Raw genomic sequence first — 25,837 nt, 5'->3', positions numbered from 1 at the left:
GAAAATTGGTGGGAATCAACATACAGGTGTTTTCTTAAGGCTGTGACAAACAGACTGCTGACCTAAGGTGACAGAATAAGTACAAGACACAAGGAACGAAAGAACACTATGATTTATAGTGTGGTTCAGAGGTGAAGAAGCCAGTAAATAGGGTTAATTCAAAAACATAGGAGAATAATCAGGAAAGGGCCATACCACAGAAACCAAGACAGAGGGTTCAAGGAATGGATATTAATGTTAAACGGTATAGAAAGGTCCAATAAAATGAATACCTAAAATGGGTGTTGAATGAGACAATGTGGAGGTCACTAGTGACCTAAATAAGATCACTTTTTTTTGGTGCAATAGAAGCAGAAACCAAATCAAAGCAAGTTGAAGAATAATGGGAATTATCTAGGCCAAGTTGAACTGAACACATATCTAATTCACTTCCTTTCAAAACTTTAGTAAGACAACAACAGGGTTGTTTTTGTTGTTTTTTTTAAAATATGCAAGCCAAGAAGGATGGAGAGAACTGGAGAAAAGATAACAGCAACACAATTTGGAAGCTTGAAAGCGAGAGATGAGTGGCAACTGGCTTAGCAGATGCAGGAAAATTGAATTCCAAGCTACTCATGAGAAAATCTGAGCACAAACCAACTGACACTGCAGAGTCCTCAACAAACACAGGAATTAGCAATAGCTAGTAACTTTAGAACTAAAGGATTTGGGAAGTTTACTAAAACAAAAAGGACTGGGTCAAAGTTTGAAAAGCAAATGCCTAGATTCTCTCCATTTTACCTTGTTGAGTAACTATCCTTCTCCTCCTCTATAGAAGTCTAGAGGATTTTTCTGTATAGAAAATAAAACAGAAGTTCTCTGGATTAGTTGAGAAAACCAGTGCTTCATGAACACAAGGCAGATTAAATGACCATATGCATATTCAGGGACACCTGGCTGACTCAATCAGTTAAGCATCAGACTCATGACTCTGGGTCAGGTCATGATCTCATGGGTGTAAGACTGAGCCCAGTCACACTCACTCTCTCTCTCTCAAATAAATAACCAATAACCATATGCATATTCAATGCTGAATGAAGAGATTCCCTATCTCTCTTTTCTTTCTTGGATCCAAGATCACAGGGATCCAGAACCTACTCCTTGAGACTCTTCCCAAGGGAACCTGGTCAAGTCAAGGGAAAGAAGACCTAAAGATACTTACATTGAAGATTCATGCAAAAATAACCCACCAGGATGCCCTGAACTACAGCTCAAAGTTGACAAGTGTAGCCATGCTTTCAGGGTATCCAGTTGGTCAGTGTCTCCAACTCTCAATCATAAGCATATGGTCAAGATATATGGAAGACAGAGACCATTAAAATATATAGTGGAAAAAAGCAACTTGAAGGAAATGGACACTACACAGAAAGTAAACTTCAAAAAATTACCATTTTTAATACCCTCCAAATGATAAAAATAAAATGTGTGTGTATATATATATAAACATATATATGCATTCATAACAAAACAAAATGCTCTTAAAAATTAAATACATGTTAATAAAAATTTAAATATTATGCAGAATTGGAAGATATAATTAAGGGAATCTCTCAGAAAAAAATAGCAAAAATATATATACAGAGGAAAAACAGAAGAGGAAAAAACAAGAAAACTAAGAAAAAATCCAGGAAGTCCAACTTCCAAGAAATAGGAGTGCCATAGATGAAAGAAAGGAGTAGAAATCTTCAACAAAATAACTCAAGATTTCCTGAAGGACATTAGTAATTAAATTGAAAGACTCACTGAATGCCAATATTAAAAGATTAAATAAACACATCACTGGGGATAAAGAATCTATGCATTTTCATAAAGAACAGGAAAAAAAAATAATAGGTAAGAAACAAAGCATTAGAAATCAGAATGACTTTGAACTTCTCAAAGTAGCACCGGAAGCAAGAAAAATTGTTTTCAACCTAGAATTCTGCACTCAGTTAAGCTAGGAGTCAAGAATGAGAATAGGAAGGTCATAATTAAATATGCACATCCTCCAAGAAAGGTACCTTCGTATAAGCCTTCTTCAAAAGCTACCAAAAGATAAGTTCCATCAAAATTGAGAAAATAAACTAAGAGAGGACTCAATCACAGGAGAGAGACTAAGGAAAGAATCCTGGGATGTCAGGGATGGGAGATTCCAGGGTGACAGCCAAGCACCAAACAAAGAAATCTGTGAGTACAGATTTGTTCAGTGTGACTATGGAAACGGAAATCCTAAGGCTGCCATTACCAAGATACCCACTGCCAGTTTATCCTGAACGAAAGATGGAATGCCCCAGATTCTTAACTGTACTTGGCCAGTGTAAGCAATGTTCTGATGAGTTCCTGCTCCCCTCTGTCCTTGACACATGGATCAGCTGAGGACTTTTCACCATACAAAATAATTCTGCTTTGACATACTCCTTGAAGGGAGGTCATGGTTCACTTAAAAGCAGAATATACAGAGCAACCCAAATCTGTTGACCATATTTCTACTGATACTAGAATCTGTGCCAATGCTCCAATGTGGGGAGCCCTGTTTTCCTGGCTCTCTGCTAACCTTGTTCACTTATTTTACAGAAGAGACTCTTATAAATTTTTAAGAAAATTAAAGCCAGGCTATGACCCAGAAATGCTATTGGGCCTCTCTTTCCTGAGCCCTTCCTCTAATAATGACAACATTGCCCTTTGCTCAAATACCAAAGCTTATGTTTGCTTCGGAGTTTTTCAAAACCAAACAACAGGTTAATACACATAAGTGTGATAAATATAAAAGACAATACGTGGATAATTAACACAAAAGTCATTATATGCTTACTTTGGGAGCAGGGACGGGAGAGAGGGGCCAGACTGAGGAAGGTCACATAAGAAGATTCTAAGATATGAAAGGTACAGCATTCTACTTCTCAAGTTAGAAAATGGGTATATGGGTGTTTATGTTATTTTTATTCTTTAAACTGTATGCATACACTTTATATACCCTTCCACATATGCAATATACATTTGAAAGTTTCAAAAATATTTTATCATGAAAAAAGCGAGAGGAAAATTGAGAACTGGAGCTATTACAGTTTGCTTATGAAAGGAAACCAAAAAATGAAGTAAGAGCTAGCAGAGAAGGTAGAGACAAGCAAAGATTTTATTCTAATGAAAGATTTGAAAGTATGTTTTCATGATGAAGGTTTTATCTAATAGATATTTTGGTGATGTCAGGAATAACAGGAGCACCAGAGAGGCAAAGACCATTTGTAAACTTATTGTCTATTGCTCCAAAGCATAAACCCCCAACCACAGCCATGTGTTCCATTATATGTAATTTACTTGAAAATATTTTAACAGGTTTTGTAATATACAGATGTAAGAGTATAAATTAAATCTTATCTAGAATCTTAAGTCAGGTAGATTAAATCTGAAGAATACTAATCAGGTTAGTTAACACTTGAAAAACCCTAATAGAAGTCCATAACTGAAGAGTTCTACAGCAAGCATGTGAAGTGTTTCTATGTAAAGTTACACCAAAATTACATCAATCAGCCTAACAGATGTTAAAAGTAAATTTTTCATTGGTGAAGTGAATGATATTCAAGATATGTAGTAGATTTCAAATGCTACAGAGGAGCTTTCACCCTTACAAAGGCAGGGTATAAGAATCCCGTAAGCCCAGGGGCCTGACAACGCTACCATAAGGATAGCATTCACATATTTATACATACATCGTGTACGTAAGATATCATGGCTGTTTCTGCTACCTGATACAATGAGGTCAGTTAATCCTAACCATCAGGGCACACCATATTTGTCTAGGAGTGACTCTTTTGCTGAGGATGTTGGCCAGAGAACCTAAAAAAGAAACAGCAACAGGCTTGTTTGTAAACGTTCACACATGGGGCAGAAATTGGTTTGAGCCATGCTCTCAATAATGCCATACCACCTGATAGAAAAATGTATAAGTAAGTGAAGAGATATCCACTTCCCACTCAGCTTTTATTGTCAAAGGTTACCAACATTTACTGAATGGTCTTGATAAATGTCAACGAACACGTTAGGTTCATTTGTGATACTTATGCAGCTTACTCGTTGGATAAACCACACTCAGATGCAACTTTCTTTTTGGATTAAGACCTTTCTTTTACTGCCTCTTGCTTAAAATGTCCTGTCTTCTCTTGTACACCAAGCCCACTCATCTTAATACATTATAATTATATAAGTAATTAGATAATCCATACTGTAACAATTCCTGACAACTCAACTGTCTGCTCCTAAGTAGCAGAAACTTTATTGCTCAGTTTTCTTAACTGCAATAACATAATAACAAGAATCATCTCTATCTTTCACTCTTGTACTAACCATGTGCCAGGCACTGCTCTATATGTTTAATGGGTTAACCCCTATAATCTTCACAGTAGCTTTAAATGGCAGTTACCATCAACATCCACATTTTACAGAAGAGGAAACTAAGTTACAGAACAGTTAAGTAAGTTGTTTAAAGTCACTCGGCTGTCATTCAAACCAAGCCAATTGGGGACTGGAACTCAAACACTTAACCACTATTGTGAGACTTCTAACCTGCAGAACTGTAAGATAATAAATTTGTGCTGTTTTAATTCATGAATTTTTGTCATTTTTTTTGTTATATCAGCAATAGAAAACTAATACAACTTACATTCCCTCCACGCCCATTCAAACCACAGGCACAATTCTTTGCACATACATATTTGCTAAATTTATTACAATTACCAAAAAGGATTTAAGATGTAGAAAACATAAAAATATAGTTATCATAAGGAAAAATTACATAAATGTGAACTTCAAAGAGGGAAGGACACAAATCACAGAGACCAGAGAGCTCAATTCTGGACCTCATTTCATCTAGAAGTGCCTGCATGACCTGTTTCTAATTTCTTTGGGCCACAGATCCTATGTCGAAGAATAACGGAGTTGGACCAAGTCATCTTGGACTTCTTTCAGGTATTAGAATGTCCCTCTAAATGTATTTTCTATTTATTTGGATCAAATAATAATGTGTCCAATATTTCTTTGAGGTAGTCAAAATATATCATCAAGAGCAGGGCTTATAATCAGATTCATGATGGAATGCACAAGGAAATACTCAAAGCTGACCTTAAAGGACCACTACCTAATATAAACCCAAGGTTTCCTCCCTCTACTTTAACTGATCCTGCTCAGTGGCTTGCCATTCATCACAGAAACTGATCACACAAACCACAAGGGCGTTGATCATATTTCTTGAGTCTATGCATTTGTATAACCTCATTGTCTCTATAGAGTGCGCAGAATAAGAATTTCTGACAACATCTCTTTCTCTGCTGAAAAATAATAGACGTTTGTATAATACCAATGATACTGGTCTTCTGATGGCCAGATTAGTGGTTTATAGTTTCCAATAGAATATGCTTTTATGTATTGTCTTTCAAACAGTACTGTTACTGTAAAATATAATGGGAGAGTGTGCTGGGGAGCAGGAAGGGGACAGAGAAGGGATAAGACAGAGGAAATAGAGGTTACAGTTGAGGGGGCTGGGAGATGCTTGAAGCTATTTGGCCTTGTGTCCACAATTGACAAAACCATTTAAATTTTTGTGGGTTTTGCAGCTCCAGCTAGAATTCACTTGAGATAATGAAAAAAATCTATGAAAATTAGATTCAGAGAACTGAGCAAAACAATCATTATGTGCAGAAGACTGGAGTTCTCAGGACCAAACTCTGTTGCAAATGTTTGTGCAGACAATGTAGTTTGAGCACGGTGTACCTTCTGCACAGCCATGGAGAGTAGTCAGTGATGAGCAAAACATCCAGACAAGGAAATCCCTGCAAAGTCACATGAAATTCTTTCCTTAGCAGTGAGATTATATCTAGTTTGAATTGTAGAAAACACAGCCAAGACATTTTTCTTGCTTTGAGTATCTTAGCCTAATGAGGGGATAAGGATATGGGAGGAAAGGAAAACTTTATTAGAGACACAAACATTGTCAGGTGACCAGGCAGAAAAGAGACACAAGATATGTTAACAGAGATTTCTGGGAATGGATCCTTTGAGTATCAAATGAAGCCAAAGTATAGGGCAGGAAGAAAAAGGAAAGAATGACCAAGAAGAAGGGAGTAAACAAAAAGTGATCGAAATTTTGGAGAAAGAGAATAGAAGATACTAACGAGAAAATACAAGAGAGGAAAGGAAGTAGGAAACACAGAAGATGGAGGCTTCTTTCTGTCCTTCCAAGGGTGGAGATTAGCACATTCCAAACCTGTCTTTAGAGTCTAACCCATCATTGCCTCCAATTTCTTTTCTTTCTCAGTTTTTCCCAGGCCACAGGGGAGGGGTGGGGGTGAGGAAGAGAAGCTGACAGAAGAGACCTCCACGTTTCCCTTCGCTCCCATGTTAAGAGGGATACACAACTTGATCTTCTATCCCACCAAGACAGCAAAAAAATGAGGTTTACAACAAAAGGTACTGTTATAAGACAGCACACAATGGGTCCCCTGAAAGGAAATCAGGGTGCTCTCAGAAAAGGCAAAAGAGAGTCAATGGAAAAAGGCAAAATATGTTGACAACAGAAATGATTTTTTGAGTCAGTCCTATCTTACACTGAACTCTAGCCACTCACAAGTTAGTGAGAGAGAACTGATAAGCAAGGATCCTAAAATAAATATTCAAAGGTCTGTTAAAAATGATTTTTTAAAAATTTCCCCTGAAAAAAAAAATAAATAAATAAAAATTTCCCCTGGTTTCATCTCACAGATCAAGACTATTAATAAAAGCTCAACACATTTTTCTTATGCTATATGTTCCTACAATAAATTCCTAGATTAACTGAACTCTTCTTAAAATTCCCATTAAAAACATAAAAACACTGATTTTTCATCCCTTGAAATTAGCTATACTTTTAGTCTTTTTTTTTAGCTTTTATATTTATGTTTTCCTGTGTTTTATACTATGCCTACTTTTTAAGAATTAGATATCCTAAATTTTTTCACGCAGAAACAGAGTGATGCTTTTTGCTTTTGGCTCATGACATTAATTTTTTAATCTGAAAAAAATTTCTTTCAATATGTTTTCTGCATGATAATGTTATTTAGATATCCCAAAATCTGTCATATTATATTGTTTTACATTTAAATTATACACAAATGCACTTACAAATGACTACATGACATATATATATATATATATGCTGACAGGTATATACTCAATATTTACCTTATAGATAAATTTTGCCAGACTCTATGTGAAGTAGATGATTATCAAGATGATTGTTTATAACTTCAAGATAATTGTATACTTATAAGGACTGATGTCTAGAAATGTTAAATGAAAAAAAATAAGATGCACAATATACACAGTTTGACCTTATTAAATAAAAAGAAAACATAATTGTAGATGTGTACATTAGTCAGGAGCTGATTGGTTTTGCTGTGGTAACTAATTAACCCTGAAATCCTAGTAATTAAATACAACAAAGGTATGTTTTTCTCATAGTACATGAATCACACAGATGTGCAGGAAGAGAGAGCTCTAATCTCCACAATCATTGGAGACCCAGGCTGACAGAGGTTCCACCATTTTGAGTCTGCACTATTTGGAACAGGGGGTCTTCTCAATCCTTGCAAGAAAGGAAGAAAGCATAGAGAACTCATACTGCTATTTTATCCATCAGCCCAGCTGACACATGTCACTTCTGCTTACAACAAAAGCCTAAGCTATTCGTATGGCCTATCTGAGCTACAAAGAGATTTAAAATGGGAAGAGCACATGGGTATCAGTTAGCAGTAAGTGTTTCTGACACTATCCAAAATGCAACTAAGAAATTTCAGAAGGAAAAACAATATTTAATGGGTATCTCTGAGAAGGGAAGTCATATTAGGGAAAGAATGGACACAAATTCCACATTTTATATGATACACTTCCAAAATGTTTGTATTTTTTTTAATGTATTTTTAATGACTGAAAGAAATCTAAAACCACAGCTTCTGGAAGGACCACTTATTCTTGCCAGTCTTGTACCTCTCCTCGAACTTGACCTTGGCCTCTCGTCAGGCTTCACGTTTAAGAGCAGGCTCTCTGAAGACATCCTTGTTGATGACAGTTTTGTCCAAAGGGATGTCCACAGAGTACCTTGTGGGCATGAGGTGATTGTAGTTATAAACTTTCACAAAAGACTTGATCTTTGACCTCTTGGCGATTTTCTTCTTGCCCATGGCAGCTGTCACTTTTCGGGGATAGCGGTCAATTCCGGCCACCAGAGCATGGCTGTAGGGACGGTCTGAGGTGCCATCATCAATGTTCTTTACGATGACTGTTTTGCGTCTGGAGTAGCCTCTGGCCAGGACCAGCACCACCTTCCCAGGTTTCATGAACTTGCCCATCTCGACACCAGCCACTCGAGCCTACAGCCAAAATGTTTGTATTTTAAAGATAAAAAGCTAGATTCACGTTGGCTATTAAATAAAATATTTTAGACACTGTTAACAAGTTATTTTATGATAATCCAGTTCAAATGAAACTGGTAAATAAGTGGTTAAAAGACAATATACAAGGAGTTTCCATCAATGGCTCAGCTTCAAGAATGGGTCTAGTTTTCAGGGATCCGCCAGGGTGCTCTATGATTTAGTGGCTGTTGTTTGATCAATGGCTGAAATGATAGAGTGGAGAGCTTGCTGATTAAGTTCATGGATAAAGCTATGTTAACTAAAACTTTGAGAGCCATGATTAAGATCCAAACTAACCTGTCAGAAGTGAGCTATGGCCAAGTGTGAGGTATGAGTGTACTTGGGAGTGAAGAATGGATCTCTGAAAACAGCAAGGGTCAGACAAAAGTACTTTAGTGCCTCTGGATTCAGTGTAAATCACATGCCAGATGAATGTCTGGAATAAGTGGGGTTACCCCAAGAAGTGTGGCACTACTACAGCATTTTAAATGTTAAGAGAAGACAAGATTGAAAAGACAGGAACATTCAGGGCTTGCTGTATTCTAGATCATTCATTATGAAAGAATATATATCTGCTGAATATGATGGACTATGTCAGTCCATGTACTATGGAGGCAAATAAGGCAGTCATTAATCATGGTCCTCAGGGAGTTGGGAGACTAGCTAATTTCTTTACATTCTTCTCGTTCTTGGTACCTAGCTTGATTGTTCTATTAAGGTGCTGTTTTTCAAAGTGTGGCCCAGGACCCAGCAGCAACAGACTCTCCTGGGAGCTGATAAGAAATGAAGACTCTGAAGCCCAATTTAAGGCCCACTGAATCAAAATCTGCTTTTCAAACAAGGTTTTCCCACATGGTACATATGAACATTCAAACCTGGAACAAAGGATCTAAGCTCTATCTACCTACCCTATGAAGGAGAAGAACTCCTTACTTGTTCTGTCTTCTCATCTTTGATGTTGTCTAAAATGAACAGAATAGAGAACAGAGAGGTAGAAGGGGCTGAGCAGGTACACATAATGAAGAGATGAGCAAAGGGATGAAATGCAGAGATGCAAAGAGAAAGAGGTGAGCAGGGTGATTCTGTGGGTGCATTTAAGGGGGTGCAAGAAGGGAGAGAGATGGAGGGCAGCTGTAAATAAATATGGAGAGAGATGGGGAAAGTGAATCTGAGGAATAGCTGTGCACCATTCAATGACTGTCCATCAGCCATTTTTTGAGAGCCTTCAGAAAGATTTACATTTCTTTTTCACTGTCTTCAGGTATCTTTACTGGTGATTCTTCTATGTGAAACTAGGAGAGAAGGGGCCAGTGTGGACCTCAGCTTGAGATGAGTCACATATTTGTGGGCTTTCCTTGACCTTTTTTAGACTGTAGGGTGGGAAAAAAGTTAGAAAGTAACTCATAAAATACATTTTTAAAATAGCTTTCAGATTAGGAAAAACAATAAGAGAAACTTTTCTTGGCTCTTTTGCTCTTTTTGATGCTTGTTTGATTTGAGCTCACAGTTGGGTATTTTTATGACAATAAAAACAAAGAATTTAGTTTTACTTTAAGGATAGTCTTTGACACTGCATTACCTATATGTGATCCTGTTTGACTTAGATATATTACTATGCATTTAACATTAGCACAATTTCAGAGATCCTTATAAGACTAGGCACGCTTTCTCTCTGGGGTGGTATTTAATTTACCCATGGAAAAAAGCCTTTATAACATACGTACACATACACACACATGCCCCACATATACCATTGATGAGAAGAGTGTTGAACTTCACCAAGATATGGTATAAGTACTCAATTTTTATTAAGAGTTATTATCACTAATTCCTGGCATAGATATGACTAAAGTCCTTCAGATTAAAAATAGAGGAGAGGGATAGAGTGAGGAAGGGAGGTTGCTGATCTGAGTGTTCTTTCCAATGACCTTATCAAGGTTATAATATTTCAAGTGTTTCACAGGTTATAATACAAACATAGTGAAAGCAAAAAAAAAAAATATGTTAGGTTGATTGCTACTCTCGAAGCTAACTATGTAAACCTCCAAGACACAGCACTGTGTCTTGTAGTAGACATTTAAATCCTCAGGCCATGCTTCACTGGCCCAGTGTTTTTTGGCTTGTGGTGTTAGCATATGAATTCTAATTACAGTTAATACATTAATCCTAGGTACTGATCTTCAATCCCTCAGCCACCAAATCCATTGCAGAAATTGGCCAAAAGTCAAGGCCAGGGAGTTTTAAGAGAAAATAAAATGCTGAGAGGTACAAATCCTGTTCCTTTTCTGCTTAAATGGTTTCTCATGGCTCTTGGGATTAAGGTCAAAATCTTTAGGATGAATTGCACAGTCCTGTACAACCTGGCAGCTCCTTAGTTCATGCTATACCCACTTCTCCCTTAGCTTATCGCTCTTCAGCAGTACTGGCTTTCTCCCACCATGGGGGTCTTTGTTTAGATCACTGTCCCTTGCCTTTCTAACTCTCCTTCATCCTTCAAGTTGCAGTGTAAACATCAAGTCCTCGGGAGAAGTCCACTTTCAACACTCAAAGCAGTTCCCTATGTTATGTGATCATGGAACTCTACCTTTCCCCTAATAACATATACCACAATTGCTGTTATACTATTATATACGCAATTGTTCTTTCTGACTGCCTCCTCCTAGGCTTTAAGCTTCTTAATCCCAGGAGTGTGTCTGTCATATACAGACTCCAGAAATATTTGTTAACTGAATGAATGAAGAGATGAGTCAGTTCCATAAGCTTTACTTTACATCTTTATCTGTACTTTATACTTTCTCTGTACATCTCTAATAGCCCCTCTTACCAATATTATAATTTCCTAAACTGTCTCCTCCATTTAATTGTATGATCTTCAGGCAGAGAGTTTTGTCTGCCTTCACGTATAGCTCAGGGCTTGGCTCAAATAAGGTATCTCAAAGATAAACTGCTTGCAGACACATAGGAGGAAAACACGGAGACAGAAGACTGATGACAAGAGGAAGGAAAAAAGGTAGGTATATGGCAAAAAAAGAAAAGGAAAACAACAAAGGGTAGAATTTCTAAGGTCTCAAAAGCTAGTCATTACCTAGATAATTTTTAGGAAGTCCTTAAAATAAGTTAGATGAAATATAAATGCAAGAGAAAATTCATGATTAAAACCTTCCTTTGGAAGAAGAAAAGCCTTTTGCAATCCTTTTGGAGTGCATGCCAAACAAATGTGGCATGCTGACAGCATATTATAAATAATACTGATTAAAAAATTGTTTTTATAAAGACAAACAGAAGGCTAAAATTCCTGCTGGTAATATTCAAACCATTAATAATTTTGATTTCGGGTTAATACGTGTTTGGGGAAAGAATAGAGGACTTCAGAGGGGATTTTAAATAGTTAGAAACCAATGTATTACCACTGGTATTAATGATTCTTGAGAAAATTAATGATGTCACTTGCTTTGAACAATATGAGGACCAGCTGTAAGTGGTACAAAATTAAGACTAATGACTAACTGTTCACATGCAAAACTCAGACTTATTGAGGAGGACTTGCTAGGCTAGTCTCACCAGATTGTGAGACTAAATTATTAGCCCATTTTAATTGAAAGTGTGAAAAGACATTGTACAAGTACCATTGCAAGATGGGCCTTAGCCAGTGGTCTTGTCCTAAGCTACAAGAACTTCACCCAAAGTGTTGTTATGATGCCACAGCTTTCAACTGTACATTGCAGATATTTTATTGCTGACATTTTGTATTTTTATAAAACATGTTCAAAATGTGTTTGGCTGTACTCAATAAATAGTCCCCTTCAGAAAGTCTCCAACCCTCTTATATTTAATATTTAATGGGGTTTTTAAAAAATTTTTAGACTGTGTGAAGAATTTTTCATTAATACACTTCTGTTGACAATCTTATGCTTTTTGGAGAGAAAATGGAAGCAATTAAACCTCCTAGTAAATGCTCCTTCACATTCACAAAAAAAGATGTCGGAATATCTTTGACAGAATCTGAAGTCAAGTCCAATAAATCTCCAAAATAAAATCAAATCCTATTAATTTTACTTCCAAAATACATTTTTAATTCACTCATTTCCCATTACCTGAGCTACTACAACAATCTTCTATCTGGATTTCCAGCTTGTATCCTTAGTTTCTTCAATCCATCCTCCACATGTCAGCCCAAGGGAACTTTTACAAAACAGATCTGACCTTATCTTCCTTTATTGATTTTCCTTACACTTAGGATAAAGCAAAACTTTTATCCTTAACTAAAATGTCTTTCCATCCTCTCTAAATTCATCTTGTATTACTCTCCATCTATCTTATTTATATTTATTTTTATCTTAAAATTTAAGGTTTATTAACACCACACACACATTTACCCTGGTGTCCTCACTCATCTTGAGTCATTTACTCACAGTAAATGTGGTACTTATCTAGGTAAGGCCCAGCTCCTGTGGATTTAGAGGTCAGCTGGAGGAGTTTAGATGCTATTTTCAATGAGAGGAGGAGGCATTAGAGGGTCTTAGTTAAGGTATGATCTGATCTGATTTATATTTTTAGAGAGTTCACTCTGGCTCTGTGTGAAGAATGAAATGTAAGGAAGCCAAATGGCAGCAGGTGAGAACCACTCTAACAGACAATAAAGTTTTTAAAACCCAATGCCAAGCTCAGAACTAAAGGGAGAGTGATACTTCGTTGTTGAATGAAATTAACAATGAAGAAGCAATAAACAGTAGCACCAAAGAATGAGTCAAAACCAGGGGTGACTTATAGCCCATAGAAATTCACTCCACATCCATTTGTGACCCTTTGAGTCAGAAATCAGAACCACTGACCACTCCTGTTCTGGATGTCAGCCAGTCATGTGCTCATATTTCAGACAGAGTGCATTTTATGATTAATCTTAATCCTCCTACCTTCCATAGACATAAATCATGTAAACGTTGTACTGGAGGAGGAGAAATGGTAAATGATCTCTCCAAACATCCCCTTTAAATTTCTCCTGATGAAAGCAAATTTTCAAACCCATACATTGAAGTGGAAGCTGAATGGTGGTAAACAAATACCCTACTTTTGCCCGTGAGATCTCAGAGGTGACCCCCTTGTCTGTCATCACTGAACAAAGGATATAACACAGACAAGATCTATACTCTCATTCTTGCCTCTACTTCCATCCAACTATAATCCAAAAGCCAGAAGTTGCCCAGGTTAAAATATTAGACTGCTGGTCTCTTCAACTTGAGTCCTTATACACTTTCTTTTTCTTTTCTGCACCTCATTTTTTTCTCTCTTGACAGGGATGCCTTTCTCTGATTTGCAAATCTCCTTCCAGGGGCTGTCTAAATGGCAAGCTTCTTTGATCTATAGCCCAGTCAGAGGTAGGATCTGTATTTCCAACATCCAGCATAGGCTGCCTGCTTGTTGATATTAATCTTCTGCCTTTGCCAGGTATAGACAATAGGGGTTGGAGAGTGTTAATCTGAAGATTCACCAGACACCAAGCTATAAATCTGTCTTAGGGTAGGTAGACTTGTGGCATTTTCGATTTGCTCCTCTAAGAAGACTCTAGGCTCTATTTGATCCTCCATTGCCTTTGCCCTGAAATATTGAATTACTCACAACTTTGAAATTTAGTTTCTCCAGAGCATCTCACATCCAGCAAAGCTGAGAACAAAGGCAGCACCCATTCACTTCAGAAATTGAGTCAGAAAACCCAAGGGTAGACATTGTACTGATATGATATTTTGTTGTCTTGAGATGTTTTGCTTTCCAATAGAGTAAAGCAAGGGAGATGTTTCTCATTTTATAGCCAAGTCCCTAATGAGCAATGCAGTATTGCTTATTACAGCTGGTTTCAGTATATATGGATGCTTTTTTTAAAAAATCAAACTTAAAGTGAAAATTCTCAATTAGAATTCAAATTAAAGAATACTACCAGAGTACTGTGTACCAGTACATTTTCACCAAAACCAGTTATTAAGTAGCAAACCTGAAAAGTTTCCTTTATACAAATTGATAGGCTGGGCAGGTACACTTACGAAATTAAAGGCAGCATATTTTGTCCATAAGCACAAATGATTAATTATCTCCTGGAAAGGTGATTTCATATTTTTGTGTTGACTTTTGTTTCCCTGAGATGAACTGGACTGTCAATGTGCGTGACTAGAGACTTAAAGATCATTTTTCCCTCTCTCTCTCTCTATCAAAGAAATCTTGGAGATTCTAAATAAGTCACATCCCCTATTTCTACTGGTTCTGGTTTAAGGAAACGCCTATCTTTTGATTCTGGTCCTATGGATAAGTTGGCAATTTAAGATACCTTCCAGTGCTACAGCTTTGTAATTAGGCAATTCTCATTGAAGAATTAAAGGAATTCTTTCCTGAATTTCTCTAGTTCCTTTTTACCCTTGGAATGATCCATATGTTGACATCACTAAAAGGGACACCCCAAAGTATATAGAAGGAAATGTTTTATTTCACATTCCAAGAAAGACATGGTTGTGGTAGGAAAGAGTACCAATATCAAAAGGGCAGCCTTCCACAGGAATGTGAAGTTCTGTAAGGGCACAAGCGACCTCTTCACAATCTGTCCTCCACTATGTGCTTTATATTGGAAGAATTCATCTAGAACTGCTCACTTTGCCCCATAACTTGCTAGAGTTTTTTAACTAATGATTTGGGTCCCCGCCCCCCCCCCCTTTTTTTTTGGTTTACCTATACATGAAGGAGTAGACCCTGAACACTCAATTCAATCTCAGCTGTAATATGCCTCATTTTTTGTGTGTTTCAATCTCCAGGCTAATTCTGTAAGTAATTTGTATTAAGGTAAGCCTAAGTGAGAATTTCGTGAGTTTTATTTACATGGTATATTTACATTTTAACTCAAATTTGGGGCTCTAAAAAGCATGAGAAATAGACTTTTCTATGCACATATGCACACACATAGTTTTATGACTCATTGCATCATGCCAAAATGGTCAGTCCCACCTTATTATATCAGCCCTGGAAATGAAGTCTGACTTTTTCTTTACTGATGAAAGCAGTACTCAAAAAAAGCCTTGTGACCTTAGGATTATAGTCTTATAAGAAATGAACTGTAAACCTATGCACAGAAGAGGCCAGCATCTTGTAAGCCAACAGCAAAGATTTGGGTTGCAATTTTTGCTACAGTGCACTTTGTTGAATAAAATTAGTTCAACATTCCACATCAAATACTCATGCAGATTTCAGCTCTTTTAAAAACTGGTAACCAAGAAACACAGCTTAAGAAATAAACCTCATATACAAAAATAACCTGGGAGGAAAGGAAAACAGTCACATGTTGTAAATATACTTTGATAGTACTGTAAATTGTGAAACAGATTAGTTGAGTATCCAGAAACACACAAAACTGTCCTCTAAATTGTTCTTCTAATGTACCAGCTCCCCATTGACTCATTACCAAATTATTTGCCAGTAAATGAATTTTCTTTTCTTCAAATGCTTTTGGAGCTAGAAGGAGTTGGCACTGATGAAATGCTTTCTGAAAGGAGAAAGGTTATATCCACATGACCCTGTATTGACTGGTTATAAAGCTGAAAAATTCTGGTGAACCACAAGGAAGTTTCCTCTTTGTGTAAACCAGTGGTTATGAGCCATTTCTTTTGCAATACCCTCTTGACTATTCTGAAATAGAATTCACAGATAATATAACACACCAACCTATCACTAAAATAAATAAATAAATATGCCCTAACTGAAATATAAAGGAGAAGTCACTTGTCATAATATATTACACACTTCAATATCTGCATGTTTGGATACTAAACTACAGTTCATGATAGAGGAGTCAGCTGATTTCATCTGTGCATAGGCACACAAAAGCCACAGGTACTCTCAATCCTTGCAACTAACAAAAATTGGACCTACATATTTCTCACACAACCTCTAAAGGGAGGTGCTTTTACATTAGCTATTACTACATCTTTATTTTTTTATAAATTTATTTTTTATTGGTGTTCAATTTGCCAACATATAGAATAACACCCAGTGCTCATCCCGTCAAGTGCCCACCTCAGTGCCTGTCACCCAGTCACCCCCACACCCCCGGCCCACCTCCCCTTCTACCACCCCTAGTTCGTTTCCCAGAGTCAGGGGTCTTTCATGTTCTGTCTCCCTTCTGATATTTCCCACTACATCTTTAAATTGTTGGTTTGATAGTCCCTTTTTGATGTTATTGCTTTCTGGTTTGATTAATCATTGGATGAGCCACTGGTGAGATTTTGGAACCACAAACTTTTAAGGTTTTTTTCATCTCTGTTACTAAGTATAATACTCTAAAATTACAATTCTAATGAACAGAGCTCAGAAACTTGCTCAATTTTCATAGCCTGCCCCATGATCACACCTATAAAGGAAAATAGCAAAAACCTAAGGATAAGAGAATAGAATAGTCCCTATTCTCCCTTCAGTTAGATCTCTGAAACTCCAAAAGATGGCTTCCTTGTGATATCTGAGTTTGGAGAGCAGCTTGCTAGTGTTCAGAAACAGACAGTATCATTCTTGAGTTTCCACATTGAATTCCATTTATTACTATGGCCTAAAATATTTGAAATCTGTATCTCACCTATGAAGCGGGGATACAATGGTATAAATGCTCTCCCCTACTCTAAAAGGAATTAAGTTCTATTAGGTTTTACTAGGCTTAATACTACCTGAGAAAGAATAAGAAATCATTTCCTTTGGGTGATTCTTATTAAGTTACCCCAGAATAAAGATCAGTTTTCATTTCTTTTCAGGTAAATCACATAGACAAAACAAAAAAAGTCAAAACACTCAAATATATCAACCATATATTTCCTTCTTAACTGTAGACCTGTGATCAGATCCCATACTCAGTAAAGGTATCAATGTTATGTACATACATGTGTGTGTTTATCATGGTATGCCACACACATGATCCAGGTATTCAGGTTTTGAACAATTTGTTCTATTTTACTGCTCATTTACAAGAAGATACTTCCTGTCTCTTGGATAATTTGCCTCCTAAAGAGAACAGATAATTTCTGGGTTTCTATAATTGGTCCTCAAGCAGTCAATAGCTCTCCTCATAATCACAAGAAAGCTGCCACACAGTTCCAACTATCATATGGGGATTAAACAAGATATAGCAAAAAAAAAAAAAAAAAAAAAAAAGTGCCTCTTAATTAAAGAGTGAAATAGAACCTTCTGGAAAAGTTCTTTCTGAGAAGTCCTCTAGACAGCCTATCCTCATTCTTTATTGACCAGTTCTAGATTTCATGCTTATTCCTAAAATTATTTCTGAGAGGAATTCCTGATTAGATCAAACAAATAAACATTCACCCTTTGGCTGGAGAGAAGGTTCTCTTTCCTGAAGGAATTATCAGTGAAGGCAGAGTTCTAAAGAGTAAAAGGACTTTTTTTTTCTTTTTTGGTAAGCATAGGAAAGAAGGCAAACAATATAGTTTGCTTCTAGGCTGCCCATCATTCTTCTCTCGTAGATAAAGAAACTGAGCCTCAAAGAGGTTAAGAAACTTGCTCAAGTTCACACAATTAAAAGTGGCAGAGCAACTTATCTGACTCCATAGTCCAGGATTAACTATTGTTTGATATCTCCTTTTAAACTAGAAGCTATAGGGATGCCTGGGTGGCTCAGTGGTTAACGTCTGCCTTCAGCTCAGGGCATGATCTTGGATGGAGTCCCACATCGGGCTCCCTGCATGGAGTCTGCTTCTCCCTCTGCCTGTGTCTCTGCCTCTCTCTCTCTCTCTCATGAATAAATAAAGTCCAAATAAATAAATAAATAAATAAATAAGAAGCTATAGTGAAAGAATTAATGTAATCAATTTTCAACCCCCATGTCCATAATTACTCATAGTTCTAGCCTTCCTAATAGTTCAATGAGTATAAACATTATTATATCCTATCCTCAGACCTGGAAGTGGGCTGGAGTCATTACCAACATGATTAAATGTCCTTAAATGAATAAATTATAGAAAGAGCTTAAAACTAAAACAAGAGTCCCTTGACTCCCAGGCCAGGTTTCTCCCCATAGATAAACAAATTCCTTATCCAGGACACTAACCATTCTTCTATGAAGTTCATCCAAGTAACCTGCTCATGGCTCCCTGGTAAATAATAGGTTATGATATGAACCTAGATAGAAAGAAACTAATCTGATAAAGGAGAAGTATGGTGTGGTTTTTCCATTACAATGGGACAAGTGAGAAGTTATGGATAAAAATCACAGTCAAATCAGAGGGCTTTTAGATTCCAACCCCTAGTTACCCCAAGTCCTTCTTATAACCCATGCTATCTTGAAGAAGAAAGGAGTAAGGTATTCTATTCTACTTTGTCCACGGGACAAGATTTCTTATGACTCAATCTGTTGCTTAGTCAATCAAAAAAGCATCTTAGTCTGTTAGTCCCATGGAATGAGACAGAATGACGTTGTGGTGGGGGAGAAAGGGAAAACCTAGTCAGGAAAAACAAACCCTATATATCAACTGCTCTAAGTGTGGCCTGTAGTCCAATAACAAAAGTCTTAATTTCAGAGTGTTGATATAAGAGTATCCTAGCTGGCAGATAAAGTACAACTTCTCTGTGAAAAGAGGGCCCCCCAAATCATTACTTTCTCTTCCCAAGTATCTATTTGACCCTTTCCAAAGGTCACTGTGCAAGTCTAAAATCTATGATTTGCAGATGGAGATTGGCAGAGTGAACCGAACCACAAGGTCTGTCATTAAACAAAACACAAATGCACTCACCTCTGGTCACCAGTTCAGATTCAGGGCAGCCTACTCCTATGGCTGGAAGGTGAGAGGAACACTTTGGTAACTAAAATGAGTGGGGGATATAAGTTTGATGAGCTGATGACTCTCTAGACTTTCATTTGAGGTATTTGTAAATTAGACTATTTGTACTGTTCAAAGATGGTATTTGTGTATTAGATATTTTGTGTCGTTACATTAAGTATGCAGGGACTGATCTTAGGAAGCCACCATAAATCAGATCTTTACCTTCTATCCTTTTTCTTTGTTCAAAGAGGGGGACTTATAACCCATTTACTACACCTCTGCAAAAAATCTACCATGCTGCAGCTTAGCTGTCACTTCTTCAAAGCGACCTTCTTGAACCATTAATCTAAAGTAGCCATCCAACACTTTCTTCAAAGTCCTTGTCTCCAAATTATTTTCCCTTACATTTATGTTCTATTTCCCCACAACAGAGTATAAACTCTGTGAAAGCAGAGATCCAGTTAGGATGAGCTTCCTCTGCTGATCATAGAAAATCAAAACCAACAGTGGCTTAAACTAGATAAGAATGTATTTCTCTCTCACATACAGGAAGTCCAGAAGTAAGCATTCCAGGGCTGGTCAGGTGGCTACAAGATCTTCAAGGTGCTCAGACTCTTTCAATCTTTCAAATTTCTGCCTTTTTGCTTTCAGCTTCAGTCACTTCTGCGTTTCAACCAGTAGAAAGCATAACTAGGTGAAAAGAGGCAATGCCATCCCTTCCTTTAAATTTATACCTGCTTGTATCTCATTGGCCTATACTGAATCACATGGACATAATTTCTACAAGGGAGGCTGGGAAATGTAGTCTTTATTTCTGAACAGGCCCAAAACACATTAAAGAAGAAGGGGCAAACTAATACCAGAGTGCAATTAGCAGTTGCAAACATACCTGTCTTATTTGTTGCTCTCTACCTAAGACCTGGCTAATGTTTGCCTATTAAAAAGGTCCAAAAAGCCATCTGATCACTGAAAATGAATGAATGAAAGCATTTCTTGGCTTATACAAAGACTTATTGCTTGTAGGATGAAGACCCAAACTTTAAGATGACCTACAAAGACTTGTATGATCGGAATCCTATACACCATGCCAGTCTTCCATCCTTTCACTGTTCCCTCTTTCTTTTAGCTCTAATGATATTGACTTTCCTCAGTTCCTGGAACACTCCAGGTCTCTCCAGGTCACTGTACATGCCATTTCCTTTGCCTAAGATGTTCCTCCTCATCTACCCTACTCTTATCTTATTCCTTTTCTACTCCAACTCCTAGAAAAGTACTCAAGGTATAGGAGATACTCAGAAACTAGTTCCTGGTTGACTTAACTAACATGTATTTCCTCAGACAGAGCTCTCTAATTCTCTAGACTGAGCTGGTATCCTCATTATATATTCCATAGCAACTTGAACTTTTCCTTTGTGACACTATGTACTCTTAAAATTATTTATTTAATGACTTATAAGTATTTATTAAGTATCTGCCATCTTCCCTGGAAGAAGACTCTGAAGGGCTAGGATTATATCAGTCTTATTCTCTGCTACATCTCCACAGCATAGAAAAGTATATAGCACATCGTACTTTGTAAATACCTGCTGACTATGGATGAATGCCTAATTTGTGTAAACTGCTATGTGCAGCTTTTGCTGAATAAACTAAAATAACTATTCTTTGTTCGCATATAACTAATGTTCTAACAAAGACAAATAAGCATAAATGCACATTCAGGAAAATACTATGCAATGATACCTGATTGGACTAAACAGACATTTAATAAGCATCTGCTTTTTGTAGATGAGTAAAAGCATTACCCTTCAAGGAGCTCACAGTGTAATATGGAGTATGAATTGCTAATCATCTTGCAGTGTTTATTTTCTACTTTTTTCCTTTAATAATAGATTATCCACCAGGAATAGATTATCTATTTCCTTTAATAGATTATCAAAGCGTCAGTGGAGCACATGGCTGCCTTGCTAGAAACTACTTTTTGCAGCCTCCCTTTAATCAGGTATGAATGTGTGACCAAAATCTGGCCAAAAGCCTGTGAATTTCAGTGATACAACTTCATACTATGATCTTCTAAAGAAGCTGTTTGCCCCTGTCTTCCCTTTTTCCCCCTCCAGGTGGCTGGGAGATAACAATAACTAGAGCCACTTCCTTGGACCTAGAGATAGAGGCTCCATGGTTAGGATAGTATAGCCAATATAGACTGTTCATTGTTTGTTCTCTGAGAGGGAAATAAAACTTCCATCTTATTTCAGCCACTATAATTTGGGGTCTCTCTCTGTTACTGCAAGTTAACGTATATCCAAATGGGGCGGGGCAGACTTAATAGAGTACATTAAGTACAATAATAGAAGTGTAGAGGTAGAGCCTAGTCTTACCAAGATATTAACATCTAAGGATGAAATTCCTGAATCATCTAGATCACTCAGAATGCACCATAATAGTCAATGTTTCCCATAGACTTTTAACAATTCAATTTAATTCCTTCAGAGTATGAGGAAATCTTAATTACCTCCTAAACAAGGTGTCAGATATCACTGTACATGTTGATGAAACCCCTGAAATCATTTACCCATTCTTCCTCCGTGTTTTGCCTTTATATTTGGACAAATTTCATCCACTGCCAGTTATGTAAAGCAACTGGGGCCTCACATCTTGTGTTTGCTTAAAATCATGTAATTCAGGTGGACATATAATGGTCATCCATGGAGGTGGCCTAGAGAACTTAGTGCTTAGCTCTGTGTCTATGAAGTGGAGCATGGGATGTTTTAGAGAAGAGCTTTATAGGATTCCACACAAAAAATAAAAAATCAATCTGTTGGGCAGCCCCGGTAGCTCAGCAGTTTAGCACCGCCTTCAGCCCAGGGCCTGATCCTGGAGACCCAGGATCGAGTCCCACTTCGGGCTTCCTGCATGGAGCCTGCTTCTCCCTCTGCCTGTGTCTCTGCTTCTCTTCTCTCTGTGTCTCTCATGAATAAATAAAATAAAATAAAAATGAATCTGTTCATATCTATAATAAGACATGAGATTCAGGATATTTAGCTTATTGGATTTGTTGAGGATCCTGTCTGATTCTACCTTGTATAACTTTATATATCCCATCACTCACGAGTTGCTCTTCAGAAGTTTTGATACATCTCGATGATCATCATCATGAGTGCACCTGTACTGATTAGGTCCCCATATTTATGAAACACATAACATACTGTGACACAGGCTTTGTCAAAGCAGTCGATAGAAAAATATTTCATGTTGTCTATAATACGCTACTTACAAGAAAGACCTGTAAACTCCTGATTTATTAGGCAAGTCGGCCTTATTTCAATTCATTCATATAATAATAATCTTTTTAAACCTTCATGAAGATCAAATTATAATTTATATGGCTATGGGTGAATGAGCTATTTGGAAAAGCTTAGCATGCCCCTGCCCTTGAAGGAAACAAAATGTCACCTAAATGGTATTTAATTTTTTACTTTAGTATATTCAGTTGGCTATAATGAGGGTTTACTGCGAGTAAATTCATGTCCTGTTTCAAATCTGCACTGCATTTTCTCTCAAAACAAAAATCTCAGAATCTATACCATGTCACACTTTTCTTCTGATATCTCGTGAAGTTGTGGCACTAATAATATGACTTACCTATCTCAACAATCCAATGATCTCTCTGTGATAGATTATCTGCAAAATAGTTTCCCATAGTTCCACCTACCCCTGACACACATGCCATTCTTACCACCAGAATGGGGAGGTGGGAGTCTATTTCCCTTTCCTTGAAACTGACTGGCCTCATGACATACTCAGACCAAAAAATGCAGCAAAAGTGACATATGTGACTTTTGGGCCTGCACCTTAGAGACACAGCTGATTTTCCTTTTGCCTTCTTGGGATCCAGCTGCCATGTGAAGAAGCATTATCATTGAATGATGAGAGACCATGAAGAGGTAGAAAGAGAGAGTCAATCTGTTCCCTACCTTCCATCTACCTAACCTGAGGTTTCAAGGCATGTGTATGAGACCTTCTTGGCTCCTCTACCCCCAGTTAAGAGGACCACAGGGAACAGAGACTAGCCAAGCTTTGGTCAATGTGAAGAACTGTGAACAACTAAGTGGATGTGGTTACTTTAAGCCACTGAGTTGTGGGGTGGCTTGTTATATAGCCATGATAAATAAAACAGATGAGGGAACTGAAGCATAAAAGGCCACCACAATTAGTCAAGCAGCAAAGCTGGGATTTGAACCCAGGCAACCCGGCGTCAGAAGCCACACCTTTAATCACTATTCTGTGGCTGTAAACAAAAAGCAAAGCAGAATGAGAAGGTAGATCAAAACCACAGTCTAAGAGGCAGGTATGAATAAACAAAGAGGAAAAGATAATAAACAAAACAAAACAAAACAAAAGATCATGCCAGGGATATGAGATAATAGAATCAAGAAAAGTATATAGGAAACAGCATGGTTTTCGACGTGTATTTTTGCCCTTTAACCCCTGTGTGGGGCAGGAAATGTTTTACTTAATCTTTAAGCATGTATGCTATCCCTTAGGAATCCCATAAACCAGGCAGCGTGAACTCTGAGTTCAGTATCCCCAATCTCAAACCCCTTCATCTTAGCTGTGTGCTCTTGTCACACCATTTAAACCTCTGAGTCTTCCTCTATCCATCTGTAAAGAGCCATAATAATTTTGTCTAACTCAAAACTTGTTATAAGGATTAAGTCGAATAATAAATATACTTTTGTTAAATCTCAGCAAATTCAGAGTTATTATTTGATGAGGACCTACTTCACACTCTGGCCAGAGACATTCTACTGTACATCTTTGGCAGTGTACCTTATTCAGTTTGGTCTCAAATTTTCCACATTCTATTTCCAAATCCATGTGCAGTGGCAGCCACCAGATGTCTGTCCTCCCACATGGCTGTAGGGTAACCTCTCGTCATGCACACACTGCTAAACTGCCATACCTGTTTGGCCTACAGGTTCAGAAAGCTCTATTTTAAGTCCCCAACGGACTCCTGAATCTGAAATCCCCCTAACCAATCCAGGAATCTCATTTCGCATCTCTTGCCATGTTAAACAGTAAATAAATTACCCTCTGATCAAGGCAAAAGCTCTTTCAAAAGGGCCGTCTCTTTCCTTTCTTCTTTTATCATCAATCTTTGTTGCTAGTCAGGTCATTTTTTTATAATGACATCTAAGCTCTCTGCTCCCATGGGCTTCTGATACAGTCTGCTCTCTCTTAGCCTGTAATGCTCCTGTCCTCCCTTTCTTTTCCCATTATCTCAAATTCCCCAACCACTAGAGTGATACCAACAAGCTGACAACTCACTTGGCTGCCAGACCTCTTCTAAGGACTATTAATTTGGCTGGTTCAAAAACAACATGCCTTACCACCAGATGCAATTCTTTTCCCTTGCTTTTCATTTTCCAAGCAAGGTGCCTGCAACTTGGAGTGGGTGTGATGGATTGTTTTTTACTTTCATTTACTCTAGCATGCATGAAGAAAGCATGAGGATCCCAGTTCCCTCGACTGATGTACCAATCTACTCCAGGAGCCTTCATTTTTGTTCCTAATCACATTTAGGAAGATTTGCCCATGATGTACAATATTAGTAATCATCACATTCTGCTTGGGGTGATCTTCTTTCCCTGAGTTTCCTCAGACTCAAGTTGGAGCTTCATCCTCTGAGCTGGGTTGTCTTGAAAACCATTCCTCACTTTTTGATTTCACCAGGCATTTTTTATCTTTTCCTTCTTCTTGGGATATTATGAGAAACTTAACTTTTAGAAGAAACATTCTAAGAGAATCTAGCCCAATCAAGTAACAATGCTTCACATTTCCAAGAGGAAGAAATCATTCCTATAGCACAAAACATCAGTCACTTCCAGCAACAATACTGGTAGCACTTCCAGAGGGTTTCCATAGAGATAGAAAGGACATGTTACTCAGGAAAGGAAGGGAATTAAATCCAGTGACATTTGCTCACTCTATGAAAACTTGAAAAACAACAGATGAAAAGACAAATCAAAAATCTCTTACAAACCTATTTTCCTCAAACAGATGAGAGAGATGGAGGCCCAGATAGAGATAACCCAACCTTGCCAACTACTGGGATAATAAGGAAAGTCAATGAAAGTATCAGAAAAATAATAAGATATTTTTGTTTCAAAGCCATTTTCCATATTTTTATTACAAAGTGTATAGAAATTATAGGATAGGCCTGGGGATTAAAGGAAAATATTTTCTTTGTTCACAGAATATCAGATGAACAGATCACAAAAAAATGTGAAGGTCTTCCTTTCTTTGGCATCTGATGCATGGAAAGCTGGGGCAGAGAAGGAGAGTCAGGTAGAGATTAGGAATCTGGTGATAGAAATGTTGCAGCCTCTTTCTAGTTGAAGATGACTTTCTTAGCAGAAATTCAGCACTCCAGACGTGCCCCTCATGAGGATTCTCATGTCCACCTCACTCCCTCTCTGCTGACTTGGCTGTGTACAATGCCCCTTCAGCACAGGTAACATTGTGATGCCTCAGAGGCATTGTTCCTATTAGTCCTTTCTTTGGAATACCTGACATCATCCCTTCTGACAA

General features: G+C 37.5%; 1 protein-coding gene across 1 annotated transcript; it reads right to left on the bottom strand.

Annotated features, from left to right (window-relative positions):
* Window positions 1–8,045: 8,045 nt before the first annotated feature.
* Window positions 8,046–8,415, bottom strand: LOC112913235 (large ribosomal subunit protein eL27-like). Its single transcript, XM_072720517.1, has one exon. The coding sequence runs from the start codon at window positions 8,391–8,393 to the stop codon at window positions 8,061–8,063; it is 333 nt and encodes a 110-aa protein (XP_072576618.1). The 5' UTR covers window positions 8,394–8,415; the 3' UTR covers window positions 8,046–8,060.
* Window positions 8,416–25,837: the final 17,422 nt, after the last annotated feature.

This window comes from Vulpes vulpes, chromosome 9 (assembly GCF_048418805.1).
Source record: "Vulpes vulpes isolate BD-2025 chromosome 9, VulVul3, whole genome shotgun sequence".
Classification (NCBI taxonomy): domain Eukaryota; kingdom Metazoa; phylum Chordata; class Mammalia; order Carnivora; family Canidae; genus Vulpes; species Vulpes vulpes.
Note: the sequence above shows the minus strand (reverse complement) of the source record. Positions and strands in the feature narration are given on the sequence as shown.

Excerpts from the sequence above, each read along its gene's own strand:
- LOC112913235 (XM_072720517.1), bottom strand. The coding sequence starts at position 8,393 with ATGGGCAAGTTCATGAAACCTGGGAAGGTGGTGCTGGTCCTGGCCAGA.